The sequence below is a fragment of the Siniperca chuatsi genome, linkage group LG3 (assembly GCF_020085105.1).
Source record: "Siniperca chuatsi isolate FFG_IHB_CAS linkage group LG3, ASM2008510v1, whole genome shotgun sequence".
Classification (NCBI taxonomy): Eukaryota; Metazoa; Chordata; class Actinopteri; order Centrarchiformes; family Sinipercidae; genus Siniperca; species Siniperca chuatsi.
The window spans coordinates 15,994,511-16,011,394 of record NC_058044.1 but is presented as its reverse complement, the minus strand read 5'-3'; the positions used below and the strand labels follow the sequence as shown (position 1 = coordinate 16,011,394).

Here is a 16,884-nt window from a genome sequence, read left to right as displayed (position 1 = left end):
ACTTAATGAAAAGTACCAAAGTATCAATAGCCTTTCAGTGTTATTATATGATATTATATGGATCATTATAACATGTGTAAGTAGTATTTTAATGTTTTATCTGGTCGAGCAGGAGATAATTATGTTTGTTGTATCATAGTTTATGAAATGAATGTATGTTTTGTATGTAAAAATCCAAATACTTGTCACTCACACTTACAGCTTCCTTCTCTTACTTTTATTTCACCACTTAATAAACCACTTAGAAATGAAAGCAACCTCAATGTAAGTTGTTGTCTTAGCCATGAAACTGAACTGTCAGCTGAAGTGTATGTGAAGAAGGGAGCAACTGAACTTCCACTAAAAGAGAAGGAGATGAAAGTTGAAATGTCATTTGAGTGGACCGCCAGAGATAGCTGAGGGTTGTGCACTGTAAATAGTTGTTAAAACATAATTAGATAAATTCCCCATAACACATGGGGATTTTTTTATGATGTGCAATCCTGTGGGTGAATGAAAATGCTAGTTACCAGTGCTAGAAATCAGATGTGTTTAGCACATGATGAGAAATGTCCTGAAGGCAAGTTTCAAAAGAACATAAACCCATGTACCAGTGCTCATTAATGAAAGTTCCAGTTTCTCCTCCATTTAGCGGCACTGTGTGTGTGTATGTTCTGGACAGACTCGCTGTGCGCTGGCTGGCCGGCAGGCAGGCAGGCAGGCAGGCAGGCAGTCGACGGCAACGGTAACGGTGAGCTGCCTCTGAAGTGAAAAGAGGCGGTATACGGTGAAAGTGAAAGGAGGGCTTCATAACTGTGAAAAGCACCGAGCAGGCAGTCCCCATACAGACAGACAACATAGGGAGAGAGGCCCCAGGTCTTGCTTCAAGGCAGCAGCAGTTCAGCAGACACAGCCATGGCTAACATCGCGGTCCAAAGGATCAAGCGGGAGTTCAAAGAAGTTCTCAAAAGCGAAGAGGTGCGGTAATGTTACTGGCTTTTTAATTTTTTTTACTTCGATTCAGCTCCGTTCTTGTTATTGTTTCAACTCAGTTAAAATGTAAAGTGTCTGTAGCCGTTATGACAGAGAGCCAAATTAACTACCCCTCGCTAACGTCAGGTCCCGGTCCTGTGTTGCAGTAGTTCAGGCCTGAGCAGGAGAACTTTAGCTAGCTTTAGCTTGAAATCAGCGTCTGGTCGAACCTCTCCTGTTATGTCAGGTGGGTGTGTTCAGGAAACACCGGGGATTCAGCTTTGTCAACTGATAGGCCCTCTGTTTCTAACAATCAATACCGCGCACTGTTGTGTGATTACCTAATTAAAATAAACCTACCTTGTATGGGCTATAGCACACGTCTCATACAAGGTACCGTAGCTGTTTACTAACGTAAATCAGTTACTGATAGTTCGGGTTAGCAGCTTTTAGCTTGCTAACGGTAACGTTATTTTGACATCTCATCCACAGTTAGCATTAGCCTGTGGTGTTTTGCTATAACGTTCACCAACTTAACAAATGTATTAAACGTTAATCAACTGTTTATTTCAGTAGGGAAGGGTTGCGGTCGTTTAAAGTGTGTATTTTGTCATCCTACTACCTGTCAAGTCTTGTTATTGTGGGTTTGTAGTTAACTTTTGCTAGCTTGGCTGTACTAGCAAGCTATCTATGTTGCTAACGTATTTAAATGTCCTTTTCCTGTGGAACTCTGTAACAAGAATGACAGTTGCTGTGCCTTTACCAGCCAATATGTCTGTGGCTTCACATTTGTTTGTAAATGTGTGTGTTTTCATACTTGACAGAGACATGTCAAGACACAGAGTGTTTTTATAAAACATCAGGGTAATTCATTGTGTCCCTCTCATTTGTCCCAACCCATAGACAAGTAAAAACCAGATAAAAGTAGAGTTGGTGGATGAGAACTTCACAGAGCTGAGGGGGGAGATAGCAGGTCCTCCAGATACACCATATGAAGGTATTGTCACACACCTGTACTATAATGACTTGACAAGATATCTGCTACAAGACTTGCAAGACGTTATGATTTGTCAAAACGTTTTGTTATTGTTCTTTCTTTCCAAGGTGGCCGATATCAGCTTGAAATAAAAATCCCAGAAACCTACCCTTTTAACCCGCCAAAGGTATGTGCTTCAGTACCTCCCATCTGTTACCTGCTGTAGGTCCTTTGTCTCTCTCTCACTCTTTAGTGCATTTACATGCACACTATTATCTTGATTAGCATAGTTTTGGAGTAAACATCGTATTCTGGTTTCAAAAACTTTGCTCTTAATCTGGGCTTGAGGAACTTGAATATGCTATCTGAAGTGCTCTAATAGATCTAAAAGCGAGACACTGTGGCTTGTAAATAACCTTATTCAGGTTTCTGATCACTGTGTGTCGTTTCCCCACAACTACAGTTACATAGTAGTTTGTCAGTAAAAGAAAAATTATAGTGATAAATGATAACCGTGACAATCTGCAAGCTAAATTGAAAGAGAAAGTCTGATAAAAAACAACAGGTAGTTTCTGAGATGAGGAATCAAAGACACACCTGCACACAACGATCAGAAACCTGGATACTGTTAAGGCTCATATATACAGGGAGCTGAATCTTGATGTCTCTTGTAAACATTATATCTCAAATATTGGGGTGATTGACATGAAATCCTCTATCACATATAATAAAGTTTCTTAAAAATCTGTTGAGAAACTGTTTATGCGTAGAACAGAGAGGAATGTCTGTTTTTGTCTTATCCAGTGAATTAAATTAGAATCAGAAATACTTTATTGGTGCCCAAGGGGGAAACTCTTTCGTTACAGCTGCTCACTATCACGTTGATGCACACTTGAGAATAGAAGGAATAGAAGTACTAAGCAAATCAAAATATAATACACTATAAAACAGGTAAGATAAATTAAGTACAAAGTGGATATAAAGTATAAAAGCTAAAATAAAGTGGATGTAGAGGTTGATAAGTATGTACGGTATAAAATAACTGACAAATCAAGTACTTTGTGATATTAATGCAACAATCATATAAAAATACAATATTGTCATAAAGCAGTTCTGCTCATTGACTTGTAACATTGCCCACAATGGCCTAATACACCCAGAGATGTTAAAGCGACAGCTACCACAGAAACAATCATATCGTCATACTGCCGAACCCTATTCAGATATGATCAAAACAAGGATACGACTCAAAACCAGGACACAAGTGTGCTTGTAAATGTGCCCAATTGTAAGCCACACTTGCCTCCTTAAAATCTATAATCATACAATTTTTATCCAGATAACCTTTCTCACCTGTTTTTCTTAGGTACGTTTCATCACTAAGATCTGGCACCCCAATATCAGTTCTGTGACAGGAGCGATATGTCTGGACATTTTAAAAGACCAATGGTGAGTGAGACGTGTCTGAACCTTGTGATGTGCTGCACGCAATGTTCCAGTGTAGTAAAAAAAAAAAAACCCTCCACTTACCTGCTCCAACTTTGAATCTGTCTCAACCAGGGCAGCTGCTATGACCCTGCGGACGGTGCTGTTGTCTCTACAGGCTCTCCTTGCTGCAGCAGAACCGGATGATCCACAGGATGCCGTAGTAGCAAACCAGGTGAGAAAGATGTTTGTGTGTGTTGTGATACGGTAATACTGCCTTTCTTATATTCAGATGGCAAACAACATTTTTAGTAAAAAAGCTGAACACAAGAGTACAACGAGGAAAATTTGCAGACTTATATTTTGGTAACAATGTTTGTTTGACCAGTTTTGGTCTGTAGACCGTCATAGGCATTTAAACACACAGTGTCTCTCTCTCTCTCTCTCTCTCTCTCTCTCTCTCTCTCACCTTCACTGTGTGTTGACTTCTTTTTATATTTAACCGTGCTCACTGAGCTTTCTCTCTGCATCCTCAGTATAAGCAGAACCCAGAAATGTTCAAACAGACTGCAAGGCTGTGGTCTCACGTCTACGCAGGCGCTCCTGTCTCCAGTCTCGACTACACACGCAAAATAGACAAACTCTGTGCCATGGGCTTTGATAAGGTCAGAACCACTTTCTGTTTTTGTTGTAACGTTTATTTACAAAGCATAGTGTGGGACAGGAGAGTATGGGGTGCGGGTTGTTTGATAGTAAAGCTGAAACAGTTGATTCATTTTCTATCAGTTGGCATCAATTTTGATAATCCATTAATTGTTTGAGTAATTATTAAGCAATAGTGGCAAAGATTCTCTGGTTCCAGCTTATCAAATATAAATATGTTTAGTTTTTCTTAGTCTTCTGTGATAGTAAACTAAATATCTTCGGGTTTTCAACTGTTTTTTGACGGTAGGACGAAAAAAGTCTATTGAAGACGTCATCTTGGAACTTGATTGGCATTTATTTACTGTTTTCTGACATTTTTATAGACTAAACAAAAAAAAAAGTGGTAGATTAATCAATAATGAAAATAATCGTTAGTTGCTGCCATGTTTTAACAGCATGCTTGGCAGAGCGAGCAGGGCTTGTGTAGTCTCAGTGTAGTAAATGTCAAAGGATTTACTCTTAACAAGGCATAATTTATTCAAACATAATTACCATGCAAAGAATTTATTTCATTTGTGTTTTCTAAAAAAGCTGCTTGCATCAAAGGGTTGACATATTTGATGTTCATAATAGCATACTTATTTCCTTTTTTTTAAAATAATTTTTTCAGTTTTTATTAACTTGATCTTGCAAATGACTCACGGCTTACAGTAAGTTATAATTCCATTTCCCCCTCACAAACAGAATGCAGTAATAGCAGCCTTGTCTTCAAAATCCTGGGATGTGGAAACGGCGACAGAGCTGCTCCTCAGCAACTGAAACCCAGCCAGGTGTGAGGACCCCAGACTCCCTTCATCATAACATCACGTCCTCCCCCGGCACCATTGCCTTTTGTTACGCAGACAACAGCCCGTTCACCACAGCAGTCTGAGCCTTCTTTTATAACAAGTTTGTTCGCTACAAACACCGGTAGCACCACAATCGCCAATATGCACACCACCCTGTTGCCTGTCTGACCCCATCTGTCCATTATGCTTTTCTGCCACTGACTCAAAATGTTTTTCTTAAAGCCACCAAAAACCTTCAGTCATGCATCTTGTCTTCCATGCCCTTTAATCATATTGACTCTTTGTTCCTTCAAGTAACTGCCATTGCCTGGTGGATTTTCCAGGGTAAAATGTAAAGGAAATCCTGCATACTGCTCTCACAGTACATCACCATTTACTCCCTTCAGCAACCAGTTGGACCTCATGTCAGATTATTCTCTTTTATGGACATTTAATGCTATAAAGGTCTAGCTGGACTAAATTAACTTGACTGGATAGTGTTCTGCTGGAGCAGTGTATTGGATTTTTTCGAACAGTTTATCATAGATGCTTCAATCATCTGCAGAGGTTTGGATGTACAAGTTATTTTTTTCTGTCTGTAGACTTAGAAAAGATCACACAGACATCGTCAAACATCTGCACAGTAGGGGAAAAAAAGTTATCTGTAAATAGATGCGTGTAAATTTGAAAATACAATGGGGATATACTTTTTTTTTCTTACATGGCATTGTAAAACAAATTATTTTAAATATAAACTATGCCTAGTTTACAGTTATATGGAGAGAGATCTTTTTATGCTTTTGTGATCCACAGGAACCCTTTGAATGTCCTGCTGTTTTTTTTTTTCTTTTTCTTACAAATATTTAGGGGTGGCACAGCCAAAATCCTGGCCCTAATGGCATAGGAGGGTGACAGCCAGCCAGCCCCTGAAGGTCATTACATGGCACCCTTTTTCTGCTACACCACAATCCAACCTTGTCATGTGTCCTTTATTATCCTTGCATGTTCTCTGCTGCCTTTATTTTATTTGGCCAAATTATGTGGTGACGGATCAATTTAACAGACTTGTGGAACTTGCAAGACTCTTTTTTAACTGTGGAAAGAGACACCTGGAGCCGCTGCTCGGCAAGCCACTTGAGCACACCCAGTTTGACTTTATTTGTAGGGAACCAAAAGCTTTTCTGTTGATTTGACGAGCATGTTGCTGGAAAATGTTCTCTTCTGGCACCAACATGAAACGCACCTCAAGAAGAAACGAGTGATTCTGAATGTCATTAAGGATTTGAGTTTGCAGTGCTGTGGTTTTGTTTTTTTAAGTCATTTCAGAGCAATCTGATTCAACCATAGGCAAGTTGTTCTCTGCCACGGATTAAGGATCTGCTCACCCTCTGTCCTGATGTTGATCATTAAGAGGGGGAGCTTCATCACTAATCACTGATCCAATCCAGCAGTACTCAATCAAAACTTTGGCCATATAGAGGGGTATAGGTGATGTCCTATATTCCCAAACATGCTTTACTACACAGCCAAATAAAATGCTCATTGAGGTTGTCTTTGAATAATGTCTTATGAGTAGTAAAAGAGGCTGGAACTCCTCTGTTATTCTATGAAGCAGATTGCAGGCCTGCACAGTGTTTTCACACATTTTGATTTGAGGTACATGAACTGTAAAGGAATGCTTAGCATATAGACTAGTGGGGTGTTGATGAATCCTCACACATGGCCTTTTTTGTTTAAAAAAAAAAAAAAAAACTATCTACTTTTTGCTTGCCCTCCAGCTCAGCCCCTACCACCACAGTGTCATATTACAGTACTACAGTCTCTCCACTGACAGTATAAACAGTTTCCAGCCAGAGCCAAAAAAAGTTAATAGTCAGGGAGACGAATGCACACACCATGTTCTTTACTTGTAAATAGTCAGGTTCTTGATAAAGAGCTGTCTCGTTATCTCTAGAGTGCACCATTGATGGCTGGATCTATATTTTGTAAGAAAAAGAAAGGACAAAAAAGGAAAAGAGGACCCCTTCTCCCCGTCTTCCCGGTGTTCTCACTATGTACAATATTGCACGAAGACAAAGCATAAAAAAGGGGGCTGTTGCATCTCAGTTTCTCCATTTGGATTGAGACTTTTTTTTGTTTCCTTGGAAGCAAGCATCAGCAGTATAACAAGCATGATTATTTATTGTGACAGTGTCATGTTTCTTTGATTAAAAAAAAAAGTGGAAACCCAAGTTTGCTTTTGTCACGTCAATTTGAAAACTGCACTTCATAAACATGGCTATCAAGACAAATGTACTGCATGGTAACATCTAAAAGCATTTATTTTCTTGATTTTTGTTTTTTATAAAATAGGATCATGAGAATAGGCATACTTTAACTACATCAAAAATAAGTCAACACAACCCGCAAAGTTTCCACTCACTCAATGCTTAAAAGTAGGCTTTACCCAACAGAATAACTGACAATAGTACAAAAAATATATAATTGTAAAAGATGAACAAAACCCTGACACATACTTGTACAGTATTATCATTTATGCATTCCAAAGTGAAGTACTGTTTTATACTTCAGCAGTAAAAAAACAAACGGGAGTTCATTTCAAACCCAGCTCCTGACCTGTATAGGAGATGAGGCGGGAAACAGCTTGGTGCACAGTATCCAGAACTGTTTGACAGCTTAATTTTGTCAGTTAACACACTGGAAAGAAATCAAAAGCATTGCAGGTGGCAGGTAAGAAGCCACCGAGGGTTTCTGCCTGCCTTGTGACGCTACAACCAAGCTAAAGCCCCTGAACATAAAGTTTATAAAATTTAGGTGCTGGTACATCTGTTAAATGCACAAAACTTATGCTATGATGTTCCCATATTTTAGCCATTTGCTGCAATTCTTTTAACTGTCTTTTAAATTCAAAAAGTTTAACTGGAAATTTGCACATGGGTATTTACAAAATACAACAGTGTAAGTAAAACTGGTGAGCTTGAAAATTAAAATATTGTGAGACACAAGGAGTAAGAGGTCAGGACACATACAGTAGGATTTTTCCCAGGGAATTTAATAAGCAACAATCATAACCAGATTAAAACGTTTGTAAAATGTCCATCCTGTTTTTTTCTTAAAAATGGCTCCACAAAAGAAGCAAAGAGCAACAAACACAAATGAAAAAAACAACATGTTTTTGAATAAAACCTACGTACAATGAGCTTCAGATCATGACTATAAAGGTATTTAAAACCTTCTAGGATGTCAGTGGTGTGTGTTTGCATGTGTGTGTTTTCAGAAAGGTCCATAATGTGTCCAGGAAAGCTTTAGAGTCAGAGGAGCGTGTGCGTAGGGTTGGGAAGGTATTAGGAAGAGTCTGGCCCATTTTCTACAGTCTTGATTTCACCTTCACCGGTTTCCTCTTTACCTGAAAGACAACAAATGTTTGATTCAGTGTCGGCCCCATCATCCCTCTGTTCTCAACGCCTTTTCACAGTGACTTAAAAGACCATCCCAACACAGAATGACAACCGTAACATTGATCTAATTATCTGGGACTTGTTGATTTTTCTTAAAATTTCAATGAAAACTAAAACATCATCTTAAGGTCTTTTCAATGAGGGATTTCCTTAAAAGCAGTCAACTAAAAGAGCCATAAACAGGTCTATAACTAAACAATGCAATTTGTTTTTTTGACTGAATGATTAAAAACAGAGTATATAATATACTGCAAGTGAATTACGGTAAATAATCACTAAATATGTAGGACAAGATTTCACTTGGGGTTATATTTTTCCTAAACTGAATAGTTAAAGGAAGCATCTCAAACTGTTATTTTTATGCTTCCTTTAACTATTCAGTTTAGGAAAAATATAACCCCAAGTGAAATCTTGTCCTACATATTTAGTCTATTGCCTTTAGGTGGGGAACTCCAGCGATGTTGTATTGCACTTCCATAAAGTTGGGAGACTGAGATATCCTTACTTTTAGTTTTAAGTATATGTTAAGCCCCTTAAAACACTGGATCCTAAATTTCCCATAATGGAACTCGTTTGCCTCCTTGCCTGGTAAATGCCCACATCATCTCATTGCCCCAAGTTTGCGACGCAGGTTCTCTGCTAAAAATGTGTGGTCTCCAAGCCCAAACATCATACATGACATCATCAGGGTTATTTTCTCAGACTTTAGAAAGCTCCCTTTCAGAGCCACACTACACTCTGTGACGAGTAAACTGAATTTGATGTGCAGAATCAGTGATGTGCCCCTATAAACACAATTTAAAAAGGAAGACTTATTCGCTTTCTTTCCATGAATTAGATGAGAAGATTGATACCACTCTTAAGACTGTATCACGTTTGTTTAATCCTAAAAAAATACCCAAACAAAATAAAAATATGAAAATGATAATTTAAGTGCTACACCAATTTATTGGTGAACAGCTGCAAACAGTGAACTTGCCAGGTTTGGTATCATTGCGCCTGTACAGAGACCTATGCTAAAACCTGTACGCTCAGACTATATCTGGCAACCAGCGCTATAGCCGTAGGCACTGCACAGAGGTTCAGCGAACCACAAAACAAACAAGATATTGCGTGTTCATTAGTGAGCTTTAAAAAGGTGCTGGTAGGCGTATATTTGAAGTTTGGTCAGAGCCAGGCTAGCAGTTTCCAGACTTTATGCTAAACTAAGGCTAGGCTAATCACCTCCAAGCCCCAGGTCGTCCTTAACACGCAAGAGGTATCATTTTCTCATGTAACTCTCTGAAAGAAAGAAAATGAGCGTATTTTAAAAATGTTTGTATAACAGACAAACTTGTGTTAAGAAAAATTCTGGACTAAACCAACTCACTGCCAGCCCGCCTGCCTTGTCGCCACTGTTGGGCTCTCCCTGCCTGCCAGAAGGAACTCCCCTCCTAGTAGACTTGGTATCTCCTTGGCTATATGCTTTAGACTGGGCTGCACAGCTGGTCTGTCCCTGTGTGAGGGGGTATCTCTCTCTGTCCTTCCTGCCACAGATTATACCCTCTGGGCTGGACTCCAGTTCTATCTCAGTGTCGCCCTCACTGCCCAAGAGGGCAACTGCCCCTACAGCTCTTCCTGTCTCCTCTCCTGGCTCCCACTTTCTCACTTTTTCATTCTCTCTGCTCACAAACGGCCACCTGATAAGAAAAGAAGTTGACATCTGAAGGACGATGGGATTTCTTGGCAATCTCAGGATTAGGGTGCGTTCATTAGCTATCGGTTAAAAAGACACACTACAAAGTTAAAAGCACCACCGTCAAGACTTCTCTTGTCAATTTCGATGTGATAAGCTACTACTCAGGTAAATTCCATCTTAAGTGACTTTCTGCTACACCTTTCCTCTTTCCTTGGCTCCTCTCTCACCTCTGCAAGTCAATCTGTCTCTTTGTCCCTTCATCATTCTGCTGCTGCTGTTTTGACATCTTGATGTTGACTGACTCTGCCGATGGGTTGGAGTTGGGGTCAGCTGCTCTCTTCCTGCCTCTGCCAGCTCCTACCCCCGTTGGTGCCGCCGCTCCCTCTTTTTCAGCCACCGCAGGAGCAGCAGCAGTTTTAGGCGGGCGGCCACGTCGTTTGACAGGCGACGCTTCTGTCTCTGCGTCAGGGGTCGCATTCTGACTTTGCTCCTCCTGAGAGAAAGAGACAGACAGTCGAGGAAAGCTCAGTCAGGATAACTCTGCTTAACGTTGCAGTATGTGTAGTTCCAGTTGACACCAGGTTGTCTTGTCTGAGCTCACCTTCTTCCCCTCGTCATTCTTGATGACCGGGTTCTCATTGTTTTCCTGCGCTCGGCTCTCTGATGACTCAGTGGCGGCATTGCTGTTATTACAAGACACGTTTAAAAAAATAAATCACTCAGTTGAAGAAAGCTTTATTTCTGATGATGTGTATGTACGAGTGAATGTGTCCGTACCTGTTCTTGTTGATGGTTGAGGAGCTCAGCGGGGAGGAGTTGGTGCTGGTGTTACTGGCTGTGTCCGAGGCTGTGGTGGTCTTGGTGAAGATCCTCCTCCCTGGTACTGTCAGAGGTTTGTTCACAGCTCCCAACACTGGAGCTGGTTTAGGCTGCATAAAGAAAGGTGAGGAGAGAAGTGGTGGATTTGTGTGATGTAGTTATTAAGCTGGTAAGCATTTGATCCCCAACTATTATGTTGTGTGTAAAAATAATCAGTGATTAGGCTTCAATATATCACTCAATTCTCTCTGTTCACTGTCGCTACTACACGTAGATCTTGCACTCCCTTTGCACTCATTTGACAAGCTGATGACCCAAGTATACTGAGAATACAAATATGTATATACAAATGTTTCTAAACTCACAATAAAATGAATAAAATGATCTTTTTCACCTTCTCAGATAAATGTCCATATCATAATCTACTCCACTTTCCCAACCCCCCCCCCCCCAAAAAAAGTGTTAACCTCATGTAATCTGCCCCTTCATCAAACTACCCTTGTTGCAATTTTAAGCATTATTATCTATAATGTGGACTGCTCAGTAAATAGGTGCAACACTGAGTGGTGCTCCTGTTTACAGTGATCATGAAAGCATTAAGTGTTTTGCATTTACCTTTCCAGTGAGCAGCATTTGTCTCATCTCAGTCGACAGATACTCTTTATCATTTTTGAAGTCCTGTTGAAAGAAATTACAACAGAAAAATTTGATTAGGTCAAAGGTCATGATTCTGGCTTTAATCTTAAAAGTGTGTGCCCATATTTATCTACCACTGAGTGGACATAAGTCACTTTTTTTCTATCTCCATGAGGAGAGGAAATGGTTGTATTTATGTATCAGATGTCTGATATGTGTTTGATTTGAAATTATTTTCCAGTCTCACAAGGATAAATACATTATCTACAAATGTGTGTGTGTTTGTATGTGTATTGCCTTGTCCTGTATAAGGAAGAACTTGGAGGGTAGGACAGGGTCTTTCGGAGAATCCAGGTGACATGCAGTGCTCTTGTTGGCGATAACGAAGAGAGCAACATCACAGACAATATACAGCTTCTGTAATCAAAACAACATGAGACACATGATTAGGATTGTGTGATAATTAGCTGATGGGCCCAAAGTGTTCTTAGCCTATTGTTTTTGCTTCTTTTACAAAAACCTGCCTTCCCATGAACATAAAATCCCAATATTTTGCACAGCAGTCTGGTCCCCAATAATATATATGCTCAAAAATGGGGACAATTCTCCTTCTGGTGGTGCTATAGCTACAATATAAAGTTAAAATTTAATGAAATGTATTGTAACCCATATGTGCAACTATCGTGTACGTCCAACCAGACATGTTTTACAGCCATACGTCATCATCTCTATTGGGATTTCATCATGTTTGTTAGTTTATCCATTTAGTTTTTTTCTTTAAGCGCAGGCACAATAAACATGCTGTATGTCGCAGGTTTAGTCATCAAAATGATTTTTTAAAATAAATTTAGAACTGGCAAATCTGTTCCCTAACTGTAATAAATAATAATATTTGTAATAAATAATTTTCTGAATTTAAAAACATTATGGACACCAGCTTGTTTTCTTGAAGAGCTGTTAGCTTACCATTACTCCTGAAGCTCCATGTTTAAGAATTAAATGGAAAAATGTTTTGTTTTAACATAATCTAGCAAGACAAGTCTCCATAAAACGTTAACTAGTTTTGAAATCTTGCACATGCCTGCATTAAAAGGTTGTTCAAAGGACATAGAAACTTGAAATTGGATCAATTTCAACTTTAATTTTGAACATTTTAGAGATGTGTGTGACTGGCTGTGTTTTGTTTTTTGTCTTATTGCGTTTTTTTTTGGTTCTTTGTTTGCCGCATTGAGTAAGCACATATGTGTGTGTGTGTGTGTGCGTGCGCGCGCATACCTCATTGGCCTTTGCATCTTCAGGACACTGTGCATCCTTGGTCTGTTTGATGTTCTCTACCATCTTCCTAAGAAAGGCATGACTGTTGTTCTCATTCTTGGTCATCAGCACTTCCAGCATGAACCACAGGCACCTACGCACAGAAGCACAATAAACATGCTGTATGTCACAGCGTTATAAGTCAAGAGTATAAAATGTTCTTATTAAATCAGGAAAAAACAAAATACAGTATGTCAACACTCACTCTTTGATGTCTTTGAGCTGTTCATATTCATGTGGTTTTGTGAAGTCTGGGTCGTGGGCCAGCAGGTGGATCATATAGGGAACGACATACTCAGGAAGGAGGGAGACAAGTTTTTCTGAGGGAAGAAAAAACAAAATGCAACAAAGTTAAATAGAAACAGACTAAGCGAATCAATCATGATGCATCTGAAACATGTGACTTAAACGCCCACTGAGGCTTCCACTTCACTGAAGAGATGAAAAATTGCGGCGGATGAAAATGTGTCACATCTGTGTGGAGTGATAAGGAGACCGTAACCTTCCTCAAATCAATTCATGAAATAAACTTAAATGCCATATTTGTATCACATTTTCTAATTTGTTTATGTTCCGTTTGAAGTTTGACTGGTCTTTCATAGTCTAAACTGCTGTCCAATAAAGCTATGTTCTCTAAAATGACAACACGGGCAGTGTGTAATCATGAAGATTCAGCATAAAAACATCTATAGGCTGAACACTGACCCTGAGCGAGTGGGTTTTGTTTGATGTACTCTCTGCGGACGGAGATGTTTTTGAGGAGGCACTGTCGGGCGTGGGCGCGGCGCTCCTTCACCGGGTCCTTGGCACACAGGGCAAAGACGGCCAGGTACTCCAGGGGCAGCATCAGTTTGACGAGAGCCAGGTGCAACTTTTGAGCAAAGATCTGACGAACCTGGTAGCACTCATCCTGTACATAGGAAGGAATCAAAAACAAACTCAATCATACAATAAAGTAAATAAGATTATTAGTTCTTTTATTCATACAGTACATTGCAAATGAATCTACAGACTGTATACACATACATTGTGCATATTATCATAGGCCTTTTTCACAGCAGACATTTTCACTTGTACAAGTGAAAAGTACAGGTGTTTTTAATAACATTAATGATGGTTCCCCTCTGACAGCATGCACAATACCAGGACCTCGAAGCAGCTAAATGGAATTCAGTCATCATTAATTTTATTATCTTCACCGGTGCTTCTCCTACTGTGACATGCCAAAATGTCTTCTGTCAAAAACGCCTATAAAAAAAAAGTGACGTAAAGGTGGGACTGACATTGATAACGAGGCCGCAGAGCTGAAACTGTTCAGGTGTGATGATGTCATGGTAACAGGGCTCCTGGGCCAACTTCATAATGGCTCCACCTGCGGCCAGCCTCAGACGAGACATGTCTGACTTACTGTGAGAAGGAAGAAATAACAAAGACAAAAAAATTTAAATCAATTTACAACTGCCCATTTTGCTCCCTAATTGTACCCCTGAATCTGTAATAATTTATTTATTAAATTTAATAAAATTAGGGAGCTGTTAACTATTACTTCTAAAGCTCCATGTTTCAGAATGAATGAAAAATGTTTTGTTGCAAGTAATGCTAACCAGATAACATGTTATGTGCTCCATCCAAAGTTAGCTATTTCTAAACTCTTGTACATGCCCCGCACTAGATCTTAATCCTCTAACAGCTCTACTGTGATCCAGCACAGTGTCCTTCAACCCCCGAGTTACCTGATCTTCTTTTGCTCTGTGAGGTCTCCCTCGCTGACCAGCATGGCTGACAGCAGGCGCAGGGTGGAGTTTGCTGACTTGGATTGGTTATTCTTCATTCCTAGTAACCAACGCACTAGCAGCTTGATGGCCTGCACCTGGGGGGAACACCAAGAGCATGAATAATTAGGCAAAGTGAGGTCCCTGCATCCTTACCGCATATCTTTCTCTTTTTATTACAAGCATATTAAACAAGATCCAAATCTTTGTCATCAACACAAGATCGTAGATGTGCATGCATGAAGTAGAAATGAAAAATCAGATTGGACAAGAAGTGAAGTAAATGCCACAGATGTGTTTGCCTCTTACCTTAGCTAGGACTTCAGGTGAAACTTCCTCATCAGTGGTCCACAGCTTCCCGTTCTTGTTTCCCACCGACTGGAGACACAAAGGCACAACACAGTCACATTCTCACTCTTTTCTTTGCTTATACACACACTACTCAATCTCAGTTTATCCAAGACTGGGTATATTTGTTGAAAGTTTTTATAAACATGTGTCTATGACATTGTAAAAATACTAAAATAGCTGTAAGAATTGTGCAATTATATGCGCAACTGTCTGTTTTAGTACACAGTTTGATTTCCACGCACCCTGTCATTCATGAGCAAGTCCTTAACAATGAAGTTAGCCACAATCGACTTCATTGGTGAAGCAAACTGATCTGGGGCCAGCATGGAGATGTGGCCCAGGGACACGAGGGGAGTGATGAGCTGCTCTGGGACGTCTGCATTTAGACTACGTGACAAAGGCTGGGCGTGAAGGAATAAAAAAAACAAAAGAAAAAAATAACAAATGTCAATTAAAGAAAAAGATGACACACAGGGTGGAAAAACAGGAGACAAGAAAATTATGTACAAGTTACTATTTGTAATACAAGGCACATCCCTGAAGGTTAGTAAGTTAGGAAATTGCCCCCTACCTCAAAAATCTGTGCCAGCTGCACTTCCTTGTTGTTAAAGATGGCATGGATACAATGGACAGCCTGCTTGGCCTGGTGAGGTGTGCCCCGCTTGGCTTTCTGATGCAGGATGGGAATCAGAGTCCTGATGGACACATAAGAACAGACATTAGGAAGACTTACAATGCCCCACGCCTGTAGATTCATGAAGCAACACTTAAGATGCAGACTACTGTCCCATTAAAATGCATTTAAGTATAATATAATTTCTCTCTTACGATCTTATCTGTTGTAGCTCTGTCTCGATCTTCTGCCCTGTGTTTCTGAATATCTGGATGGCTGCCTCGGCCACTTTTTCATCCTCCATCTTCAAACACTGAAGCAGAGATTCGTAGGTTTCTGCTGAGTGGAATGCTGTGGGGTGGGTGAATGACAGGACCTACAAGGAGTGAAACAGTAGAAATTATTTACTTTCTAACATTAATTTGTTCATTAATCATATTACATATGCAAAAATGCATAAGCCATAAAAGAACAGTATTTTGCATGTTTAACCTCTTCCCCTCTGCCCTACCATAGACCCATTTTTGTCTTTAGGGGGAGATAGCAGGACAACAGTATTTGCCACATAGAAGTGGTATAAATCCATCTGAAAGCTGGGAACCTGAAGATTAATTTGAGATGCAGCTCTGCACTGTGTGTCAAGTTTTTCTAGTCATAAATCTGTAATAAACGTGTTTTGGTTAGGTGTCTATTCAAATTTTGGAAGTTTAGAGTGTGTAAGGGCTTAGAACATTATGATGGAAGTATATGAGGCCCGTTCCCATGCTCAATTATGTCTCATAAGTTGTTGCAGCAGTTTTGGATTGATACCATTTGTTACACAGATTTGGTGCAAAATTTAACCATTTTTGACCACTCAAAAAACTTATATTCTGGAAATTGCTCAGAAACCCCCTTATTGTCAATATCCATTTATTACAGAATGCTTGGCCCATGTTATGCACCTTGAGTAGCTCCAGGCCAGAGCGGATGGCTGTATCAGGAGTAACGCCCTCCTCATCATCGTCAGCCGTGCCCTCAATAGACTTGTTCAGCAGCTTCACCAGAGCACTAAAAGAAAACATAAATTATTACCAATGTGTGTTAAATGACAAACTGAAGCACTTATGAATATCTTATCTTGGATATCTTTGGACAACATAATAGCATGTATTAGGCATAGCAAAAAATGCATAACTTAAGCACTGTAAGTCATTCAGAATGTGTGTTTGCTCTCTCATGGTGTTTTTCCATAAAGCAGAAAGGGTTAAACCTGTGGCCTGTCTAAGGCCTGCGGATACACCTCACCACCACCAGGTGTCTCAGTGAATGAGAAAAGCCTGTTAATGGTATTACACAATGTCACAGGGAGCTTCATGTACTCCTTGTGTCTCTTGTCACTGAGATATAGGAACACAGACTGCTGGTTTGGCTTATGAG

General features: G+C 39.8%; 2 protein-coding genes across 7 annotated transcripts in view; one reads left to right on the top strand and one right to left on the bottom strand.

Annotated features, from left to right (window-relative positions):
- The first annotated feature begins 654 nt into the window (after nt 1–654).
- On the top strand, nt 655–7,055 carry ube2kb (ubiquitin-conjugating enzyme E2Kb (UBC1 homolog, yeast)). Of its 2 annotated transcripts, none has more exons than XM_044191133.1 (7): nt 655–957; nt 1,855–1,948; nt 2,056–2,114; nt 3,294–3,376; nt 3,488–3,587; nt 3,889–4,017; nt 4,742–7,055. In XM_044191133.1, exons 1-7 carry the CDS (start codon nt 895–897, stop codon nt 4,814–4,816), a joined length of 603 nt encoding a protein of 200 aa, XP_044047068.1. In that variant the 5' UTR covers nt 655–894; the 3' UTR covers nt 4,817–7,055. The 2 variants fall into 2 exon arrangements, with proteins under 2 accessions (XP_044047068.1, XP_044047069.1); XM_044191134.1 differs by lacking the exon at nt 655–957 and adding an exon at nt 1,080–1,198.
- Nucleotides 7,056–7,855: 800 nt separating this feature from the next.
- Nucleotides 7,856–16,884, bottom strand: part of pds5a (PDS5 cohesin associated factor A) — a 30,686-nt gene continuing 21,657 nt past the window's right edge. For 4 of the 5 annotated variants that reach the window (XM_044191129.1, XM_044191130.1, XM_044191128.1 and 1 more), the window contains exons 18-34: nt 16,410–16,515; nt 15,681–15,841; nt 15,424–15,547; nt 15,095–15,253; nt 14,811–14,879; nt 14,463–14,599; nt 14,013–14,136; nt 13,435–13,639; nt 12,935–13,049; nt 12,691–12,823; nt 11,713–11,832; nt 11,395–11,457; nt 10,738–10,889; nt 10,562–10,643; nt 10,188–10,453; nt 9,652–9,961; nt 7,856–8,230 (exon numbers count right to left, since the gene is read on the bottom strand). In XM_044191129.1, the coding sequence (XP_044047064.1) occupies nt 8,192–8,230; nt 9,652–9,961; nt 10,188–10,453; nt 10,562–10,643; nt 10,738–10,889; nt 11,395–11,457; nt 11,713–11,832; nt 12,691–12,823; nt 12,935–13,049; nt 13,435–13,639; nt 14,013–14,136; nt 14,463–14,599; nt 14,811–14,879; nt 15,095–15,253; nt 15,424–15,547; nt 15,681–15,841; nt 16,410–16,515 (2,365 nt within the window). In that variant the 3' untranslated portion in view covers nt 7,856–8,191. The remainder of the gene's footprint in view (nt 8,231–9,651; nt 9,962–10,187; nt 10,454–10,561; nt 10,644–10,737; nt 10,890–11,394; nt 11,458–11,712; nt 11,833–12,690; nt 12,824–12,934; nt 13,050–13,434; nt 13,640–14,012; nt 14,137–14,462; nt 14,600–14,810; nt 14,880–15,094; nt 15,254–15,423; nt 15,548–15,680; nt 15,842–16,409; nt 16,516–16,884) is intronic. The other variant, XM_044191132.1, reaches the window with a different exon arrangement.